The sequence below is a fragment of the Staurois parvus genome, unplaced genomic scaffold (assembly GCF_062004578.1).
Source record: "Staurois parvus isolate SC_StPar_1 unplaced genomic scaffold, SC_StPar_1.0 ptg000376l, whole genome shotgun sequence".
Lineage (NCBI taxonomy): Eukaryota > Metazoa > Chordata > Amphibia > Anura > Ranidae > Staurois > Staurois parvus.
Genome location: NW_028318172.1, coordinates 617989 through 639143, shown reverse-complemented (window position 1 = coordinate 639143; position 21155 = coordinate 617989). Strand labels below are relative to the sequence as shown.

At 42.2% G+C, this 21155-nt stretch overlaps 1 protein-coding gene across 1 annotated transcript in view; it reads left to right on the top strand.

Moving 5' to 3' along the window:
• The first annotated feature begins 13315 nt into the window (after positions 1-13315).
• PSMD1 (proteasome 26S subunit, non-ATPase 1) overlaps positions 13316-21155 on the top strand; it is a 159522-nt gene continuing 151682 nt past the window's right edge. The window contains exon 1 of the mRNA XM_089685437.1: positions 13316-13449. Within this exon, the coding sequence (XP_089541563.1) occupies positions 13434-13449 (16 nt within the window). The 5' untranslated portion in view covers positions 13316-13433. The remainder of the gene's footprint in view (positions 13450-21155) is intronic.

Genomic DNA, 21155 nt, shown 5'->3' with positions numbered 1-21155 from the left:
CAAGTAATCTTACTAGTTCAGCCTACCATGCTCTTCTACGCCAAAACAAGGCTATAAGAAGCACTGCAATACCCTCCACCTTGATCCTGTAAAACAGAAAAGAAAGGAATCTCAGGGAGGAAAGGCATAAATCAAGTTGTGCTGACCCAAACAGCTACCTGTGTATCAACTGCCTCTACCAGCAGATCCCAGGACTTGGAAACCTGTGCAGTTTGTTGGTGAACCTGGCTGCTAAGAGATCCGCATCTGCCTTTCTCCACCTGGGATAGAGGTCCTTGAACACCCTTAATTCCAAGACCATGCTCTCTGGTCCAGTAGTTGCAGAAAGGTAAAATCTACCTGCTGGTTTTATGCTCTGAGAATGCAGACAGCTGCAAGAGCTGGAACATTATATCCTGCCTTGATTCGCATGTTTGATTTCTCTCGCATCAGCATAGGTTCTCATTTCTTCTTGGTGATTGACATACGCCACAGCCATGGCATTGTCCAGCTGGATTTGGATTAAATGGCTTTCAGCAATGCATTCTAATGTTGAAAGGACAACCAGATCACCTGACGATGATCAGGAGACAAGATTCCTCTGATGACTAAGTACCCTGCAGTAAGAGTGCCTAGGACTCCTTCCCAGCCTAACAGGCTGGCCTCCATCATCAACATTTCCTGGCCCCTGGGATCAAATGGATCAGGCTCTTCAGAGAGTGGGGTGACTTGTTCCACATCGAGAGAATGGTATGCTGCAAGTCTGTGTCCCTCAGACTCTCAGAAAAGGATTTTATGTTGAGTACAAAAACCCTTTTTTTTTTTTTTTTTAAGCCTGCTTACCGAGTTTTTCATCAACATTCCTCTCTATGAATAATAGCTTTCAGTTCTTTGAATGGACTAATGCTAAATGAATTTCTTCCCGTTGCTATAACAGTGCTTTTTATCCCCTTCTAATTCACGTGGGCAGAAAGTTTGGAAGTATTTAAAAGTCTGGTCATGTGTATTCTGATGTACATGAATTTTTGAACTTTGAGAGAATGTGGTATTCTGCTTTGTGTCTGTTTGCTGTGGAGACGAAATCTAGCAAGTTATCACAGTATTATTAGTTAACATTTATCTGAATTACATTTTCAGGAGCCAGTTCAAAGCTTAAGGTTCCCTTCAGAACTATGCATTGAAGTAATGTGTATTAAAACATGCATTTGTTTACTTATGACAGTTTGCACCTTTGTGCTGCTGTTTATTTAGAAAGGTACCCCAACTCTAAACTACAGTAATGAGCAATGTGTACAGTAACCAACCACAAAGGTCTAAATGGGACCTTAATATTGTGGGGTGTGCTGATCACTGTTTATAGCAGAGTAGCTGCAATACCAATAAACCTAAAACACATTCATTATTCACAGCACTAAAGCAATCTATAGCAATCCCCACCTCAGGTTCAATGTAATTCAAAATGTATGTAAAAGCTTAACAATTAACTTTTCTTATTTGATCCTGTTTGTTTGCCATGGCATTGGAGGTGTTCAGTAGTCCAAAGCGAGAACTGGGAAAAATATAACTGATAACGGTCACCACAGGCAGAGGGCTTGAAATGTATATGAAAATATATTCATCGGTATATTTAACTGCCACTACTTGCTACTAAATTTGCTAACATTAATAAGTAGTTATTTGACTTTTCACCACTCTTCAGTAATCAATGCCTGGTCATCAGAGTGGAATGAAACTACTTATTTGTATTCTAGTGCAGTGGAAGTGATGATGGTGTTCTCTGCCTATACCATCCCCGCAAACTCCTTACCCTTCCCTACTCAGTCTCAATTCTCCCCACTATTGCCCCCCCCCCCCAACTCTTTCTTCGACTCTATCTTATCCTACTCTCCCACCATACTAGCCCTTTCTCCCTGCCCTGTTCACCCCACTTTTTCTACTTTCCTTTTACTCTTACTCTCATTGTTTTTGCTGTGCCCTTTGTGCCCTTGTTTCATAAAAGATGGGAATGAGTACCAGTATCTGCCCCCCTTTTCAGTGAAAACAATTACCATACTTCCCAACCTTAGAATTTGAGAATGAGGGATATCCTGGAAAAAGAGAAGATGTGCAGTACACTCTGTACCATTTTGCCACCGCCAACATAAGGCTTACGTTGGCAGCATCAGGGGTATCTACACATATGCCTGACTGCTAGAGCAGTTGGAAGTGTGTGTATATTATTTAAGCTGTCAGCTTTTCACATGAAGTGATTCAATCACTACCGCAAGCAGCAGGAAAGCATGATTTGTGCTCCATCAGCTTCACTGGGGTACATAGGTAACATTATCAAGCTACACTCTCCGGCATGTTTATTAGGTACACGTGTTCAATAGATTGGTAACACAAATTGCTAATCAGCCAATCGGAGGGCAGCAACTCAATGCATTTAGGCATTTAGACATGGTGAGGGAGACTTGCTGAAGTTCAAACCAAGCATCAGAATGGGGAAGAAAGAGGATTTAGAAGAGAAGTATGGCTTTGGTTTTTATTGGCAAATTATACTTACCTAGGTAGATGCAGCATCGGCTCCCGCCGGCTCTAACGCTGGCCATACACTATACAATTTTCTGTCCAATTTCTGCCCAAGTTTCTTTAGATTTACCTTCAACTGTTTAGTGCAAGGGCCTGCCTAATTGGATACAATTAAAAGTGTTATTTAGGTTTGACCTCATATTATATGGTTTTTGGTAAATCTAAAGCAATTTTCTAAAGAAAATTGTATAGTGTATTGCCAGCCTAAGTGTGAGAACTCAGCGAACTTGCGTCACTGCTGAGTTCTCACACTCTGAGCAGAGTGCGGTGGCTGCCTCCCCTCCCAGGCTGTGGAGTGGGAGGGAGCTGCTGGCTCAGGCTCTCAGCGGGTCGCTGAGAGCCTAAGCCAGTTGCTGCTCCAGACTCTGGGGTGAATCCCGACTTTGAAGTCAGGATTTTACCCCAGCCTGGACCAGCTGAATAACATCAGCCAACAGTGAGCTTCAGCCTGCTGTCGGCTGAAAACAGGTCACAGGAGAAGTACAGCCAAAAGAGCTTTGGCTGTGATTCTCTTTTAAATTACTTTGAACGTGGCATGGTTGTTGGTGCTGGTCTGAGTATTTCAAAAACTGCTGATCTACTGCAATTTTCACGCACAACCATCTCTAGGGTTTACAGAGAATGGTCTGAAAAAGAGAAAATATCCAGTGAATGGCAGTTGTGTGGATGAAAATACCTTGTTGTCAGAGGAGAATGGGCAGACTGGTTGGAGATGATAGAAAAGCAACAGTAACTCAAATAACCACTTGATACAACCAAGGTATGCACTGAACGCACAACAGCTTGAATCTTGAAGAAGGTGGACTACAGCAGCAGAAGACCACACCAGGTGCCACTCTTGTCAGCTAAGAACAGGAAACAGAGGCTACAATTTGCACAGGTTCACCAAAATTGGACAATAGAAGATTGGAAAAACGTTGCTTTGTCTGATGAGTCTCAATTTCAGATGGTAGGGTCAAAATTTGGCATAAACAATATGAAAGCCTGGATCCATCCTGCCTTGTATCAGCAGTTCAGGCTCGTGGTGTAATGGTGTGGGGAATATTTTCTTGGCACACTTTGGGCCCCTTAGTACCAATTGAGCATTGTTTAAACAGCACGGCCTATCTGAGTATTGTTGCTGACCATGTCCATCCCTTTATGACTACAGTGTACCTATCTTCTGATGGCTACTTCCAGCAGGATAATGCACCATGTCACAAAGCTCAAATCATCTCAAACTCATTTCTTGAACATGACAATAAGTTCACTGTACTCCAATGGCCTCCACAGTCACCGGATCTCAATCCAATAGAGCGCCTTTGGTTTGTGGTGGAACGAGAGATTCGAATAATGGATGTGCAGCTGACAATTCTGCAGCAACTGTGTGATGCTATCATGTCAACATGGACTAAAATCTAGGAGGAATGTTTCCAACACCTTGTTGAATCTATACCAAGAAGAATTAAGGCAGTTCTGAAGACAAAAGGGGTCCAACCCGGTACATGCAAGGTGTACTTAGTAAAGTGGCTGGTGAGTGTAATATACCCTTGATGTCTCCTTAACCACTTGCCGTCCAATGGGTGTATATAAACATCCTGACAGCAAGCGCTAATACCAGGAACATGACTGTAGCTGCAGTGATCAGCTGTGATATAAAAATTATCCAAGTGGCTTTACCCAATTGCTTTCACAGCACTGGGTAGGATCTCTCCCAACACTGCCTATGGTGGTTCTTAAACTCTCTCATTCTTCCAGGGAGCATGGTACTGTGGTAAGCAGTTTGGATGGCTTCCCAGAAATGACAAAAGATTTTGTTACTTCTGGTTTCAGAGCTGTCATTACCCGACTGTTACAGCCAAGGAAGCAGGTGATCAAACACGACCATTGGGAGCTGCAGCACCTCTGGCGATCTGTTGCACATGTACCTGTGTGTACTTCTACACATTTTGTTTTAGGCAACACTTTTAAACTCAGTTATGCATCATAAAGGGAATGTGAAAGACTTGTGCAGTATCCCTGCCCTCTACTGTGGTCCTGACACATCCAGGCATGTGTGCATTCTTCATCTGTGTCTTTTGCTCTACTAACCTACAGCTGGCTCCTCAGCAAGAAATGGATATCTCTTTCTTGCAGCTGCCATGGAATGATCTGGTCACAGGCAGCATTAACCACACACATTACTGTGAGTACTCTGATGCCTTGTTTACCCTAGCAGTTTGGGGCACTAAAACCATGCAGTTGAGCCATGCTTTTACTGCCTCCCCTCCCTTCCCCCCCAGCTTCTCTCCCTTTATCTGCAAAAGGTAGCAGAGGGGAGAGTACGAATGTCCGGACAAAAATTATCCCCACTTGCATGCAGTGTTTAAAGATCCTGTGGATAAACATATAGAGGTCCTCTCTAATACTCATTATGCTCTCACGGTCCTACTTTGCAACCTTTTATTGCTGCCATGTCCGTCTGTCAGACCTTAAATAAAAACATTATGTTGAGGAATAAATGCAAGAACCTCCAGAACAAAATCAAACAAAAGCTCAGAATGTTGGGTACTTTGTCTGAAAAAATGTTTGATGACATTGATTGCTTTGTCATGAGGAATCGAGCTGTATAATGCCTCATCAATAGTTACCAAAATGGCAGATGGAGGGATATGCAAATGTTCAATACTCTGCAAAAAATGAATTGTGTCCTTAACATAGGATGGCAGGCTTAATACAAAAGGTCTCAAAAACAAATCCACCCACTTACTCGCATTGTCAGTGACACTTTGGTTTCCTGGAGGATCCATAGATCTTTTATGTATTTTTGGAAGAGCATAAAAAGAAGGGATATGTGGGAGTTTGTTTTCAACAAATTCCCAGGTATCTTTCTCTATAATTCTGCGACTGTATGCATCAGAGATCAAGTCATAGAATTCCCTCTTAAAGGTATCAATGCATTCCACAGAGATAGGACAATACCGGTCACGATTTTGGAGGATGTTAAGACACATTCTCTTATAATCATTGGTGTCCATAATGATAGTGTTACCACCTTTATCGGCTGCTTTATAATAATATTTTTATTTTGCTGTAATTTTAAGAGAGCTTATTGTTGTCTTGAGGTCAAATTGGATTGTTTGGATGAGATGGAAGAGATGTTTTCAATGGCTTTCGTAGTTCATTTAAAAAATGCCACCATATTTGGATTGGTGTAGACCAGTGGTGGGCAACCTTTTTTTTCAACTGAGCCAAATCTCGCCAAAACCACGATTGAAATTTATTTTGAGAGCCACATTTTTAAAACTGAAAATACATCTCCCATATAGTAATTCATCCCCCATAGTAATTCATCCCCCATATAGTAATTCATCCCCCATATAGTAATTCATCCCCCATAGTAATTCATCCCCCATATAGCAATTCATCCCCCATATAGCAATTCATCCCCCATAGCAATTCATCCCCCATATAGTAATTCATCCCCCATATAGTAATTCATCCCCCATAGTAATTCATCCCCCCATAGTAATTCATCCCCCATAGTAATTCATCCCCCATATAGTAATTCATCCCCCCATAGTAATTCATCCCCCCCATAGTAATTCATCCCCCATAGTAATTCATCCCCCATATAGTAATTCATCCCCCATAGTAATTCATCCCCCATATAGTAATTCATCCCCCATAGTAATTCATCTCCCATATAGTAATTCATCTCCCATATAGTAATTCATCCCCCATATAGTAAGTCCCCCCCCATATAGTAAGTCCCCCCATATAGTAAGTCCCCCATATAGTAAGTCCCCCCCCATATAGCAATTCATCCCCCATATAGTAAGTCCCCCCCATATAGTAATTCATCCCCCATATAGTAAGTCCCCCCCCATATAGTAAGTCCCCCATATAGAAATTCATCCCCCATATAGTAAGTCCCCCCTGTGTCAATTCACTTACCTTTGCTCCGCGCGTTCCTCTTGTCGTGCTTCCCGCGCCGTTCTGGTCTTCAGGGCGGACTGTGAGAGGAGAGGAGTTCGTCACGCTGCCCCGCCTACATCTTGGCTGCCCCGCCTACATCCTGACAGCTGCAGAGTCCTGACTTTTGGGGCGGCCGCCCGAGAGGAGGGAGGGGAGCGGGCGGCCGTCTGAGAGGAGGGAGGGGAGGGGAGGGGAGGTGAGGGGGCGGCCGCCCGGCACACGCCCGTCCGAGAGGAGGGAGGGAGGGGAGGGAGAGGAGGGAGGGGAGCGGGCGCCCGGCACACAGAAGAGCCGCATTTAAGCTTGTAAAGAGCCGCATGTGGCTCGCGAGCCGCGGCTTGCCGACCACTGGTGTAGACTGAAGGAAAAAAGTCAGATTTCTTTTTACATTTGTGAATCAGGATCTGGTTGAGTCTCAAGCAGAGTTTCCAAATCCAGTTCAATTAAATCTGCTGAATTGCTTTCCTCATAGAAGAGTAACGTCCTTTTAATGCTCTACATTTTTTTGTCTTTTTTTAATGGATTTGATCTTTATATTTACATCATTTTTTGTATTTCTTGTTCAGCCATGGACAGTTTATGTTTTGTTTGGGATAGCTTTGCATTGGCAGATAGGGGAAATCCTTTCCCTTTATCTCCTTTCTGCTATGTCACCTTCCTATCTCTCTCTCTATTGTATTTCCATTATTATTGTCTGTTATCGCCTTTTATTTTTAATTTTCCTTTTTTCTTTTTCTGTTTTTTGTTATAGCTAACTTTGCTGGTCTTCCTAATGGCATTGCCTTGCATTCAGCATGTGTGGCCCCCATACACGATTATTTGTGGAATGGGGGTTTCCTTTTGTCATTTTTCTCCTTTGCTTAGGTTGAGCTTTTTTCCGTTTCCCTTTCCATTGGAGATATGTTGCCTGGCAACTCTGGGACATACACACGTATCGGACCACGCCAGACCGAAAGTGATATTCCGATATGGCGTAACCGCTGGAAATGACGTCATGCCAGCCCGAATGTCCGTGGTGGACATCTTTAGTGAGGGGAGCTATTTCTTCCACCCACTGGGTGTTTTCTGATCACCTAATCAGCAATTGCTGTGCTTTTTCATGTGTTTTTTCTGATTTCTAGTGGCTATATAAGCTGTTTGGTCTCAATTCACTTCTTGTTAGTGGATGCTGTAGCTGTGGCTGTCTTCCGGGCCATTTCCCGGTACAGGATAGAGGTATACTACCTTTGACTATTAACCTGTTGCCTGATTTGTATGACTAGTTACACTTAGTATTTAATTTTTTGTACACTTTTCAGAAACCTTTTTGTGGAAACATTTTGTTGGTACCTCACACAGGGGAAGCTCATCGGAGATCCTGTCCAGGTACATTTATTTGCCCCTATTGATTAATCCATCTGTATACTCTAATTGTATTACAGATTATATTCAGGACAAGCCTGTTTTTTGATATGTTTTCCTTTTTCCACATGGATATCTCCCTTTTTTTCAGATGTCTGGGTTGACCTAAAAGCTGGATTGAGGGATGTGTTATCCTTTCTAATTTCTTACTGACCGCTATTAGACAACCTTATGTGAGTTCTTTTTCTTTTGTCTCACATATGTTATATATAGAATGCCAATTTATTCAATATATCTAATTTATGGCTTTTATGATTATGTTTAGAATTTATTCACCCAGTTGGATCACTAAGTGGTCTGTTTATACAGACGATGCCTGGAACTAACCAGCAAGGATCTTCTGAATTTCTGTTTTTATGAATGGCGATGTGCGTTACTTTTCATATGGTTTGTTGTGTTTTGTTTTTTTGTTATGACTGAATTATTTTTTAGAATATTATCTATGGCTTTTCAACTTTTTCCCCCTGAAGAAGATTCAAATTATAAATCCAATGAATTGAAATGCGTTGGAGTTTTCCTCTTTGGTGATATGTAGTCTAAGAATCTCCATTTGCATAAAAAATTATGTTTCATGTATCATGTCAATATCGTTTGTATTGATGGTTTATGTTCAATAAATGTGTATTTTTTTATATAAGACTTTTTTCGTATCTAGTTTTGGTGCTAAAAAAGTTCCTGTTTTGTATGTTTTTTTATGGCTTGTTAATTCCCCTATGGTTGAGAAATTATGGGCCATATGGAAAGAGCATATCCCTTCCCTGGATGAGGAGGATTGGGCAGAGGCTCTAGAACAGGGTCCTAAGTTGGTTATCTCCTTCAGGGATAAGCTTATTCAAGTCAAATTCATACACAGGGTCTATTTCTCCCCCTTGAAGCTCTCCCAGATATACCCGGAGCAGGACCCTATGGGGTTTATTTACTAAAGCTGGAGAGTCCAAAATCAGACTCCCTTCTGCATAGAAACCAATCAGCTTCTAACCTCAGCTTGTTCAATGAAGCTTTGGCAATGAAACCTGGAAGCTGATTGGTTTCTATGCAGAAGTGAGTCTGATTTTGCACTCTCCAGCTTTAGTAAATAAACCCCTATCTGTCCTCGTTGTCCGTTACATCTGGGTACGTTTTTACACAAGTTTTGGACATGCCCTAGAATTGTTTTGTTTTGGTCTGATGTTTTTGATTTGATCAATGTATGGCTGCAGCTGTCTCTGACCATTTCACCTGCCTTAGCACTGTTGGGGCTTCATGATAATGTGCAACCCCACATGGAAGAAAAATATATTTGAAATATATTTTAAAAATATTTTTCCCAAATATATTGACATATATTTGAAATACAAAAATTTTGGCCATATTCAATATTTCTCAAAATATATTTATATATATAAAATACTGCATGTTGAAATGTATTTTTCATATATTACAAAATATATGAAAAATATTTTTAAAAATATATTTTTTTAAAATATATTCTTCAGATTTTTTTTAACATATAAAAAAGTCATTCTAACATATATTTGACATATATTTGTAAATGCCTTCCAAATTAGATGAAATGTATTTTTAAAGACATACAGTATATTTAAAAAATATTTTGTAATAAAAATGCATTTCAACATACAGTGTGTGTATGTATGTGTGTATGTATATATATATATATATATATATATATATATATATATAATATATATATATTTTTTTTAAATATATTGAATACGGCAAGATTGTAGTATTTCAAATATATGTCAATATATTTGGGAAGAATATTTTTTAAATATATTTTTCCTCCATGTGGGATGGTCCCACCATCTGAAATTGCTTATCTCATATCTCCTCTACTATGCAAAAAGAGAGATTTTATTAAAGTGGAACTCTTAAATCCCCGGTTGCCGTCGAATGAACAAGCTTATATCTCGCTGAGGGCCTGTAATGGTCCAGTACCCTTTGATAGGATTCCTCAGTGGAGATTTATGGTAGCTTCTCCTCAGGGGCGGACTGACAACTCATGGGGCCCCCGGGCAATAGGGGACCATGGGGCCCCTGTGTCCTTGCTCAAACTCAAAAAAGTCTATGAAAAAGGTACCAGGGGCATCTCATGGGGCCCCCTACTGACCTCGGGCCCACGGGCAGTGCCCAAGTTTCCAAATGGTCAGTCCGCCCCTGCTTCTCCTTCTTTCCCACCCCCCTTTCTTCTTTTTTCCCTCCCCCTTCCCTTCCTTCAGTCTGTCCCCATTTTTTTCCCACTTGCCCCCCCTTCCCTTCCTCTACTTCTCTAGATATCGGTTTCCTGCTCCTTATACCTTTGGCCTTTCCCCCATGCTGCCTCTAATGAGGCAATATTGGACTGATTCTCCATTATTTCTGTATGCTATTTGTTTTGGTTCTCCTTACCCTTTGTCCTACATTGGATGTTGTGCAATATATTGTTATTGCTCATCTGTATTATACTATACCTACCATGTCAAATGTTGGCATTGCGTATCTGTTGTAATGTTTTTGTATTTTCCTTTTACAATAAAACACCCTGTTTTGTAAAAAAAACTTGAATGTCTCAGCAATGCACTTTAGTTGCATGGATATCCACAGAACACAAACTGTTGGTGGGACTGGAGGACTGTTTCAGCCCTTAATGCAGAAAAATACTGATAAAATTAAACTTTAATCTCCTAAATATTTAAGTAGAAAAGTTTGCCTTGCCACAGAGGCCAGATTGAGAAAAAAAAAAAAAAACAGCAAACGGTTCAAGGTACATCTAACATATTCTGCAACCAGTGGATGGCCAGCAAGCTTCTCTTTCTTTTGCAACAATGCAAAAATCCATGAACACCATATTGTTTTCATTCGTGACCATTAGAGTCTGCTCCATCTTTACAAGGACCTACTGCTGGGCTACAGCTGTCTGAGTGTGAAATGCAGCAGAGATTTTGAAATGAATGACTATCAATAAAATCAGTTACTCATGTAGATCCCTGAAAAATACCAACATAAATCACAGCTTGGAAATGCTACCCTCTTGTGGCCATCACATAGCTTTTGACTTGGAGTCAAGGAAGGTGAGACTTTTGGATGGCAGGTTGTAAGCAGTTTATGAAACTGCATAAGGCAATTACTTGCCTATGAAGTTGATCTATATACCGTTGTGCTCAAAAGTTTGCATACCGTCATGAAATATTGGCATTTATATTGAAAATATGACCGATCATGCAAAAAAACCTATCTTTTATTGAAGGATAGTGATCATATTGGGCAGCACAGTGGCTCAATGGTTAGCACTTCCACCTGGCAGTACTAGGGTCATTGGTTCGAATCTCAGCCATGGCACCTCCTGCCTGGAGTTTGCATATTCTCCCTGTGCCTGCGTTGGTTTCCTCCGGGTACTCCAGTTTCCTCCCACACTCCAAAGACATGCTGGTAGGTTAATTAGATCCTGTCTAAATTGGCCTTTGTATATGAATGTGAGTTAGGGACCTTAGATTGTACGCCCCTTGAGGGTTATGGACTGATGTGAATGTACAATATATATGTAAAGTGCTGCGTAAATTGACGGCGCTATATAAGTACCTTAAAAAAATATGAAGCCATTTTTATCACATAGTTGTTTGGCACCCTTTTAAATTATAATGATAACAGAAATCACCCAAATGGCGCTGATCAAAGGTTTACATACCCTGGAATGTTTGGCCTTTGTACATACACACAAGGTGACACACACAGGTTAAAATGGCAATTAAAGGTTAATATTTCCCACATTTGTGGGTTTTGCAGTTAGTGTGTGCAGTTAGTTAGTTATATACTAATTGCAGTTAGTGTCTGTGTATAAATAGTCAATGTGTTTGTTAGCTCTCACGTGGATGCACTGAGCAGGCTAGATGTTGAGCTGTGGGGAGCAGAAAAGAACTGTCAAAAGACCTGCATAACAAGATAATTGAACTTTATAAAGATGGAAAAGGATATAAAAAGATATCCAAAGTCTTGAAAATACCAGCCAGTACTGTTCAATAACTTATTAAGAAGTAAAAAATTCAGGGATCTCTTGATACCAAGCCAAGGTCAGGTAGACCAAGAAAGATTGCAGCCACAACTGCCAGAAGATGTGTTCAGGATACAAAGAAAAACCCACAAGTAACCTCAGGAGAAATACAGGCTGCTCTGGGAAAAAATGGTGTGGTTGTTTCACGGAGCACAATACAACGATATTTGAACAAAAATGAGCTGCATGGTCTACTGTATTCAATTCCCCAAGGGTATGAAAACTTTTGACCACAATTATATACACTACAGGAAGAAACAACAACTGGATTCCTATAAAGAATAGGGGGAAAGATAACAGGTAGATCTATATACAGAATAAGTAGAACAGGGAAAAAGAGTCATTAGATCTATAATTAGAACTGAAGACAGAAAAGGTGGATGTATAAATAGAACAGGGGAAGAGAGAACCGTTGTATCTATAAATAGAACAGGGAAAAATATAATTGTTGGGTGTATAAATAGAACAGAAGACGAAACAGGTTTACCTGTGAATAGAATAGGGGAAGAGAAAACCGTTGGATCTGCACATAGAACAGGAGGAGGCAGAACGGCTGGATATATAACTAGAACAGGGGAAGAGAGAACCGTTTTATCTATAAATAGAACAGGGAAAAATAGAATTGTTGGGTCTATAAATTAACAGAAGACGGAACATGTTTACCTGTACATAGAGCGGGGAAGAGAAAAATCTGCAAATAGAACAGGAGGAGGCAGAACAGCTGGATCTGCAAATAAAAGAGGGGAATAGAGAACCATTGGATCTATAAATAGAACGGGAAGACATAACCTTTGGATCTAAAAATAGAACAGGGGAAGGCAGAACCGTTGGATCTATAAATAGAACAGGATGACATAACCTTTAGATCTATAAATAGAACAGGGGAAGGCAGAACCGTTGGATCTATAAATAGAACGATAAGTCATAACCTTTGGATCTATAAATAGAACAGGGAAGGCAGAACCGTTGGATCTATAAATAGAACAAGGGAGTAGAGAACCTTTGGATCAATAAATGGAACAGGGAAAGAAAGAACCGTTAAATCTATGAATAGAACAGAAGACAAAACCGTTAGATCTAGAAGCAGAACAAGGGAAGAGAGCCGTTGGATTTACAAACAGAACAGAAGACATATATGTAGCACTTGACACATTCCCAATATACAGCATGTATGAGTTGAACTGCACTAAATTATTACATATAACCCATGCTTCATGAATCACACACAACATGCAACGGAATTGCGCTTTATTATTGCAAACTTTGCAACTATAATAATAATAAACGTCCCCCATCTCTTTGTTCTTGCGTTATCACTACCTGTTTACACATGTAAATGTTTTCCAGCACTTAAGATGGCGGCGCGCTCAGTCTCCCTCCCACCTCATGGGAATTTGCAGTGTCACTTCCGTCCTCTGAGTGACGTGTATTGTGCGCCGGACGCTGCCCAGTGATACAGAGATTTGTGGAACAATTTACCGGGTGACCGAGGAAACGGGAAGAAGACAGTGCGAGCACCATGATCACCTCGGCGGGTGAGGAGCTGTGTGTTGGAGGGCCGAGGGGAAGCTGCCTGCTGTGGTGTAGGGAGAGGCGGTGTTAGCTGACTCATTGTTCGGTGGTTGTGGAGGTTGGACTGAGAGCAGGCCTGATACCGGCACTGTACCGTGCGGTATCTAATGGGGAGAAACCGGTGATGGCTGGTAGGAGAGCGGGGGAGGACTGAGGAGACACCCGGCATATGCTGAGTCACCCCAGTGCCAGGCCTCGTGTCTGCCTCCTCATCAGCTAGGCCGGGTATCTGCTCTCTGCTCATTCAGTGCTTTGACAGCCGAACATGTGTGACCTTTAATGGTGTGTGCAGGCTGCTACTTCATGTACAAATTCTTTCTTCCTAGACACTGGATACTGTCCTGAGCAGTAGTCTTCTGGGGCTGCAGGGGTTAATAGCTGTGCCTACCAGTGTGAGGGCCTTGTGCTGCTCTCCTGTACGCTTCGCCATTCACAGAGCTCAAACGATTATTGTCACACAAAGCAATGCTCTTTGTGAATGGACAGGGGAGATCCTGTCATTGATCCACACCTCCAATCACAGAACGCATTGCATTGTGGGACAATGATAGTAGGAGTTATGTGAATGGCAAACAGGGCAAGTTCTTATTTGCAGCCCTTGCTGTTAACCCCTGCAGCAGTGAAAGATTGGTGTTCTGGGCAGTATCTGGCGTTATGGAGAATGGGTTCGTAGATGAAGCAGCAGCCTGCAGGGGATGGGAGATACACCATTACAGGTAACTAGTGTGTTAGCTGCTGCATCCCTCTTAAAAAAAAAAATAAATGGCTGAACCTTCGTGTTAATGTACAAAATGTGTCGCACGCAGATCAGTTTATTTTCAGTGCAGCGTTTATTGATGTAACAAATACAGAGAGTTCATGGCTGTATATAGAGCATCTGTGATTTTACATTAATGCAGTGTTTCCTAGTTACATCAGACGATGGGCCACCACCTAGAAGGTGAGGCTACAGTTATTCAGTTATTGGGTAAAGAGACAGTGGGGGTTGGAGGGGGTAAGAAGGGAAAAGCAATGTGCATGTCAAAGTTGGGGGGGGAGGAGGGTGCAGCCAAGGAGTTGCTTTGAGTCACCTATTATTATTATTATTATTATTATTACTACGAGTTTATATAGCGCCAAAGGGTTTGCTCAGCGCTGTACAATAGGGGGGACAATACATGGCACAGTACAACAACAACAAACAACGTGCGAGGGGTAAGAGGGCCCTACTCTTTCGAGCTTACAATCTAGGAGGGAGGGGGTAAAGGTACAGTAGGAAGTGGCTGAGGGGGATGAAGTGGTGGGAGGAATGAGGGAGGATGGCCGTTAGGTGAGGGTGGGGTAGGCTTCCCTGAAGAGATGGGTTTTGAGGGAGCGCCTGAATGTGAAGAGGGAAGGCGACAGTCTGATGGATTGGGGCAGTGAGTTCCAGAGGATGGGGGAGGACCTGGAGAAGTCCTGCAGTCGTGCATGGGAGGAGGAGACCAGGGAGCAGGATAGAAGGAGGTCCTGTGAGGAGCGAAGGGTACGGGTAGGGCGGTACTTGGGGATCAGGTTGGTGAGGTAGTCAGGGGCAGTGTTGTGAACGGCTTTGTAGGTCAGGGTTAGGAGTTTAAATTTGATGCGTTGGGCAATCGGGAGCCAGTGGAGGGAGAGGCAGAGGGGGGTGGCAGAGGTGGAGCGGGTGGTGAGGTGGATGAGTCTAGCCGCTGAGTTCAGGATGGTCTGGAGCGGGGAGAGCCTGCACTTGGGTAGGCCGGTGAGAAGAGAATTACAGTAGTCAAGGCGTGAGATGATGAGGGAGTGTACTAGAAGTTTGGTGGTGTCTGGGGTGAGGAAGGTACATATCTTGGCAATGTTGCGAAGATGGAGCCTGCATGTGTTTGTGAGTGATTTGACATGAGGGAGGAAGGAGAGGTTCGAGTCAAGAATGGCGCCAAGGACTTTGGCTTGCGGGACGGGAGTGATAGTGGAGTTGTTGGTGATGATGGATAGGATGGGGGGGGGGGTGTTGGCAGGGGGAAAGATGAGGAGCCTAGACCTATCTTTGAGGACATGGGACATCTTAACAATGCCATGGATAGAAGAGCAGATGTTATTTTAAAGAGGTCTTGGAACGCTTCCATGGCCAATTTGCAACATGCCTTGGCAATTACATGGGTTGCGAGGAATTTTGAATTTTGGCATTCTCAGCTGCTGGAACACTTGATTTCAGGAACACCAAGGGAAGAGCTTTTGAAATCCTTCCCGATGCTGTTTAAAACCGTGAGATTCATAGCTGATGTTTCAGCAGAATCGATTAAGCTGTTCACCAGATCCGCCGCTTTATCAGTGGCTGCAAGATCTGTATGGTTAAAAACTTAGACGGGAGACACAGCTTCAAAATGACGTCTGTGTCATGTTCCCTTTACTGGAGATCTGATTTTTGGGCCTCACTTAGAGGCAGCCCTTGAAAGAACCGTGGATAGAAAGAATCCTTCCCAGTAAGGAAAAGACCTTTCCTAAAAAGTTTTTTCGTCACAGAAGGGAGACAAAGATTCCATGCCTAAGAAGCACTGGACAGGCCACAAAGGGAAGCCCAGAAAAAATCCAAAAACCCAATCATGCCAGAGATCCAGTGGGAGGGAGATTGGGAAGTTTCCTCCCAGAATGGGAAAAGGTCACCTGCAACAAATTTGTCCTGCACATTATAAAGGAGGGTTACACGCTGGAGTTTCTCAGAAGGCCGCCAGCAAGATATCTGGTTACGAACCTGCCAGGGGACACGGCAAAGGCACAGGCTATACCCCTACTCATAGAACTGATGGATCAAAACGTGGTAGTTCCAGTACCCCTTCTAGAACAAGGAAAGGGTTTCTACTACTATGTTTTCGTGATAAAGAAACCAGGAAATTACTGGTTACTCCTAAACCTCAGGCCTCTGAGCGCATCCATAAGGTACAAAAAGTAAATTTATGTACTTAATGGATGCCTATCTACATGTTTCCATAAGGGAAAGTTCTCAAAAGTGCCTGCGACTAGCAATTGAAATTGGGAAGAAGACCTATAATTTTCAGAGCAGAGCTCTTCCCTTTTTGATGAATATTCTCAGGGCCAAGGAAAGCCCAGATTCTGGCAGAAGCACTGATCCCACTAAGACTCAAGTTGGTCATGGCCGTCCCATATCTAGATGACATGTTTTTCCTGGCTCCTTCCAGGGAGGAAAACCAGTTGAATCTGGTCATGGCACAGCAGTGGTTAGAAGACTTGGGATGGATTGTCAATCTCAACAAATCAAATACCATCCCAGTCGATCTCCTTTTTGGGCTACATCATTCAGTCCAGAGATCAGAAAATAGTTCTTCCAAAAGAAAAGATCAGTCAGATGGATCACTAGATGGCAAGTCTACAGTCCAATCACCGTTGCAAGTGATGTTGGTCTTATGACTGATGACAGCCAATCCTAGCTAGACAATGGGCCAGGTTCCACCAGGGGGGTCTGCAGTAGTTTCTTTAAGAGACTTGAGGGACAGTGACTTAGACAAAAGAGTGTCCATCCCTCCTAGGATGATGCGCTCCCTGTGGTGGTGGAGGACTCGAGCAAACTTACTAGAGGGAATGTATTGGATTCTATCCATTTCTTGCATTCTAACTGCAGATGCCAGTGGCTTGTACTGGGGAGCCCATTTAGATTGTCAATGGTGCCAGGGCAGATGGTCTGCCGAGGAGAAGAAGTTTTTTCCAACTGGAAAGAAATGATAACAGTGGCCAGGGGTATGCCAGACCAGGGGTCATCATTTTGCAAATTTGATCTGACAATATAACAGCAGTGGCATATGTCAACAGACGGGGGTACCAGAAGCCCCTGAATGATGATGATTGCCTTGAGCATTTTTAGGTGGGCAGAAAAGAACCTGTGTTCCATCTCTACAGTGCACCTGAAGGGAGAACAAAACAACCTATTAAATTTCCTAAGCCGTCAGCAGGTCTCAAACCAGGAATGGTCCTTCCATCCAGAAGAATTCAGAAAGATTGTTTATTTCGTGAGAAACCCAGTGGTCGACCTCTTTGCGACCAGGAAAAACACAAAGGTGCCAGCACTATTTTCTTTGGACCCAAGACATCGTACACTAGCAGTGGATGCCCTACAGAACCCTTGGGGCTTCAACTTGTGCTATGCCTTCCCGCCCATTCACCTCATTCCAGGAGTCTTGTCCAAATTTCTGCTAGAAAACACATAAGTTATCCAGGTAGCACCATATTGGCCAATGAGACCATGATTTTCAATGTTACTCACATTGACCGAACAGGTTCTCAGATTGCCTTTCAGGAAATATTTTCTGTGCCAGGGACCTCTGGTACATCACAAAAAATAGCAGTGTGACAGATGCAGTACTGCTCAAACAAAGTGGTTACTTGAAAATCCAAGCGGAGTAATATTATCATACAAAAAATTTTATTCGATCACATGGATCATATAGAGGTTAGACATTGATGTGGTAAACAGATAATAATAAAAACACTTAAAAACATTCGGCGTCTCCAGATTTAGTGATTGTTCAGCAATTAAGGATCCACATAAGGCAATGGAGTTCCTAACTACTAGATCGGAGAATTTTCCATATTTTCTATACAAAGTCAGCATAGGGAGATCATTCTTCAAAAACCATTTTGGTATTAATCACAATAAGTAGAATGACTTCCTAAAATGGAAAAATCAAAAAAGAAAGATTATAGTAGGTGGAACAAAAAATAGGGTAAATACACTGGGCAAATACATTTGCCCAGTAAACACATAACTAGTATATATTTTAATCATTACCTTCTCAAAAGCTTGACCATCATTGAGGGATGGATATATGGCCTTCCTGGGTAACTACCCCAGATGAAAGTGTATCCACAGTAATAGAAATGTCTCGTTTGGTTGTTTAACCTCTGGTACATCCACAGGTGACCACTCTAACAGCTTGGTTTCTGAGGAAGAGAGCCTGAGAGCTAAGGGTCTGCCTGATAGTCATCCACACCTTACTTCAAAGTAGAAAACTAACAAGGAGAGCAATTTATTGCAAAGTTTGGAAAATATTTAATGCATGGATCTTTGAAGGAAATCGAACCTCTATGGGCTCACCCAGTATCCTTGATTTTCTGCAGCATGGGTTTGAAAAAGGATTAACCCTGAGTATGATCAAGTTACAGATTGTGATGGCAAGTGTCTATCTGCAAAGAACTCCTCAGAATGACCCACTTATCTCCTAGGTTTTGTAGAGCAATAGCTAGATGCAAACCAGCACGGGGAGTCAGAATTCTGGCTTGGGACCTTTCTGTTGTTCTAAGGTCTTTCCTTAGAGCACTCTTTGAGTCAACCTTGGAATCTTCAATGAAGATGATTACTCTTAAAACAGCACTGTTGGTGGCAGTAACGTCTGCTTGCAGAATTGGTGAAATTTAGGCACTGTAAGTCAGGGATCCCTTCTTACAGATTTTTGGGGATAGGACCATTCTAAGAACCAATCCAAGGTTCATCCCAAGGTAGCGTTTAACTTTCATAGATCACAGGATATCATCCTGCAAACTTTTTGCCAGATTACTTCTAACAGTAAGGCAGAGGAGTTCCACCAACTTGATGTTAAAAGATGCCTTTTAGCCTATGTTGAAGGCACGAAGGATTTTAAAACTTCATAGGCACTGTTTGTTCAATTTTTAAGAAAACGTAAGGGAAGCCAGGCCTCTAGGGCCACCTTAACCCGGTTGATCAAACTGCCCATTACAGAGTACCAAGCCTTAGGCAAGGAAACTCCCAGAGGTCTACCAGGTAGGTGTTTAGGCCTCTACAGGTGTTTCTTCTGGGACAGAGGGTCTTGCAGGCAATTGTGTGAGGTTCTGTTATATGTTGGTTTTTGGGGTCTGTTTGCTTGTAACAGTGTTGTACTCCCCCCTCATTCAATTTATTTTAGTCATTTCAGCTTTGGGACATCCCTGCTGTAATGAATTTGAAGATAACACTGTGTCCTGTGATGTATAGTAGAGAAAATGGGATTTTTGGTTTACCTATAAATTCCTTTTCCTGGAGTACATTACAGGAGACAGAGATCCCTCCCCTTTACCCATGTTGTTCATGGCTTGCTACAAAACTGGGACTGTACGTAACTGAGAGAAGCTTTGCCTCAGAGGGGATTACTTTATTTTTTTTGCTGGTGTCCTAAACACCTGAAGGTGGCAGCATAATAACTCTATCTCAGTGGATCTCCAGATGCCCTGTGCCCCATGATGTACTCCAAGAAAAGGATTTTAATGGTAAATAAAAAAAACAAAATCCCAATATTGTGTGCTGTCCGAATCTGTGCCACATTTTTATTGCTGTCCCCATTGTGCAGATTTACCACTTTATTTCTGCTGGTGGCCATTGTCACCAAAACAAAAATAGGAGATCTCAATGGTATACAAACAGGAAAATTTTTACCTGGCATGAGTTTTAACCCTTCCCTTCTCTGTTGGGGAAAATCAGTTTTTGCTGTACATACACATTATGGTGTATCTGAAGCCAATATTTCCGAAATCATCTTCCAGATTAGCATCCATATCTAAAATACATTTATGTATTCTTGCCTGTCCAGGAGGCTTAATTGCCCCCTAATGACTCCCCACCTTACTCCATAGAGGGTGGAGTGGATAACATACAGCTGTGGGTCCTAGGCTGTGTGCTGGGCCCAGACTGCAAGCCTCCTATTGAATCCCCCTCTAGCTCCATTTTGCATTACTTAATGTATTTTAATTCTGGATGCTGTCCTGGACGTTTCTTGGAAAAACCCTTTACCGGTAAGTGTAACCATGGTTACAAAGGTTAGGATGGCTGTAGGGTTTTTTTTTCTTTTGTGGCATGTTCTCTTTTGCAAAGGAGTTTTACCCTTTTTATTTGTCTTGGGGACCATTGTTTCTTGAAATGTTTTGTATAAAGCTACATACAGTCAGGTCCATAAATATTGGGACATCAACAGAATTCTAACATTTTTGGCTCTATACACCACCACAATGGATTTGAAATGAAACGAACAAGATGTGCTTTAACTGCAGACTGTCAGCTTTAATTTGAGGGTATTTACATCCAAATCAGGTGAACGGAGTAGGAATTACAACAGTTTGCATATGTGCCTCCCACTTGTTAAGGGACCAAAAGTAATGGAACAGAATAATAATCATAAATCAAACTTTCACTTTTTAATACTTGGTTGCAAATCCTTTGCAGTCAATTACAGCCTGAAGTCTGGAACGCATAGACATCACCAGACGCTGGGTTTCATCCCTGGTGATGCTCTGCCAGGCCTCTACTGCAACTGTCTTCAGTTCTCGCTTGTTCTTGGGGCATTTTTCCCTTCAGTTTTGTCTTCAGCAAGTGAAATGCATGCTCAATCGGATTCAGGTCAGGTGATTGACTTGGCCATTGCATAACATTCCACTTCTTTCCCTTGTTGATCTTGGTCTCATCTGTCCATAGGATGTTGTTCCAGAACTGTGAAGGCTTTTTTAGATGTCGTTTGGCAAACTCTAATCTGGCCTTCCTGTTTTTGAAGCTCACCAATGGTTTACATCTTGTGGTGAACCCTCTGTATTCGTTTTGGTGAAGACTTCTCTTGATTGTTGACTTTGACACACATACACCTACCTCCTGGAGAGTGTTCTTGATCTGGCCAACTGTTGTGAAGGGTGTTTTCTT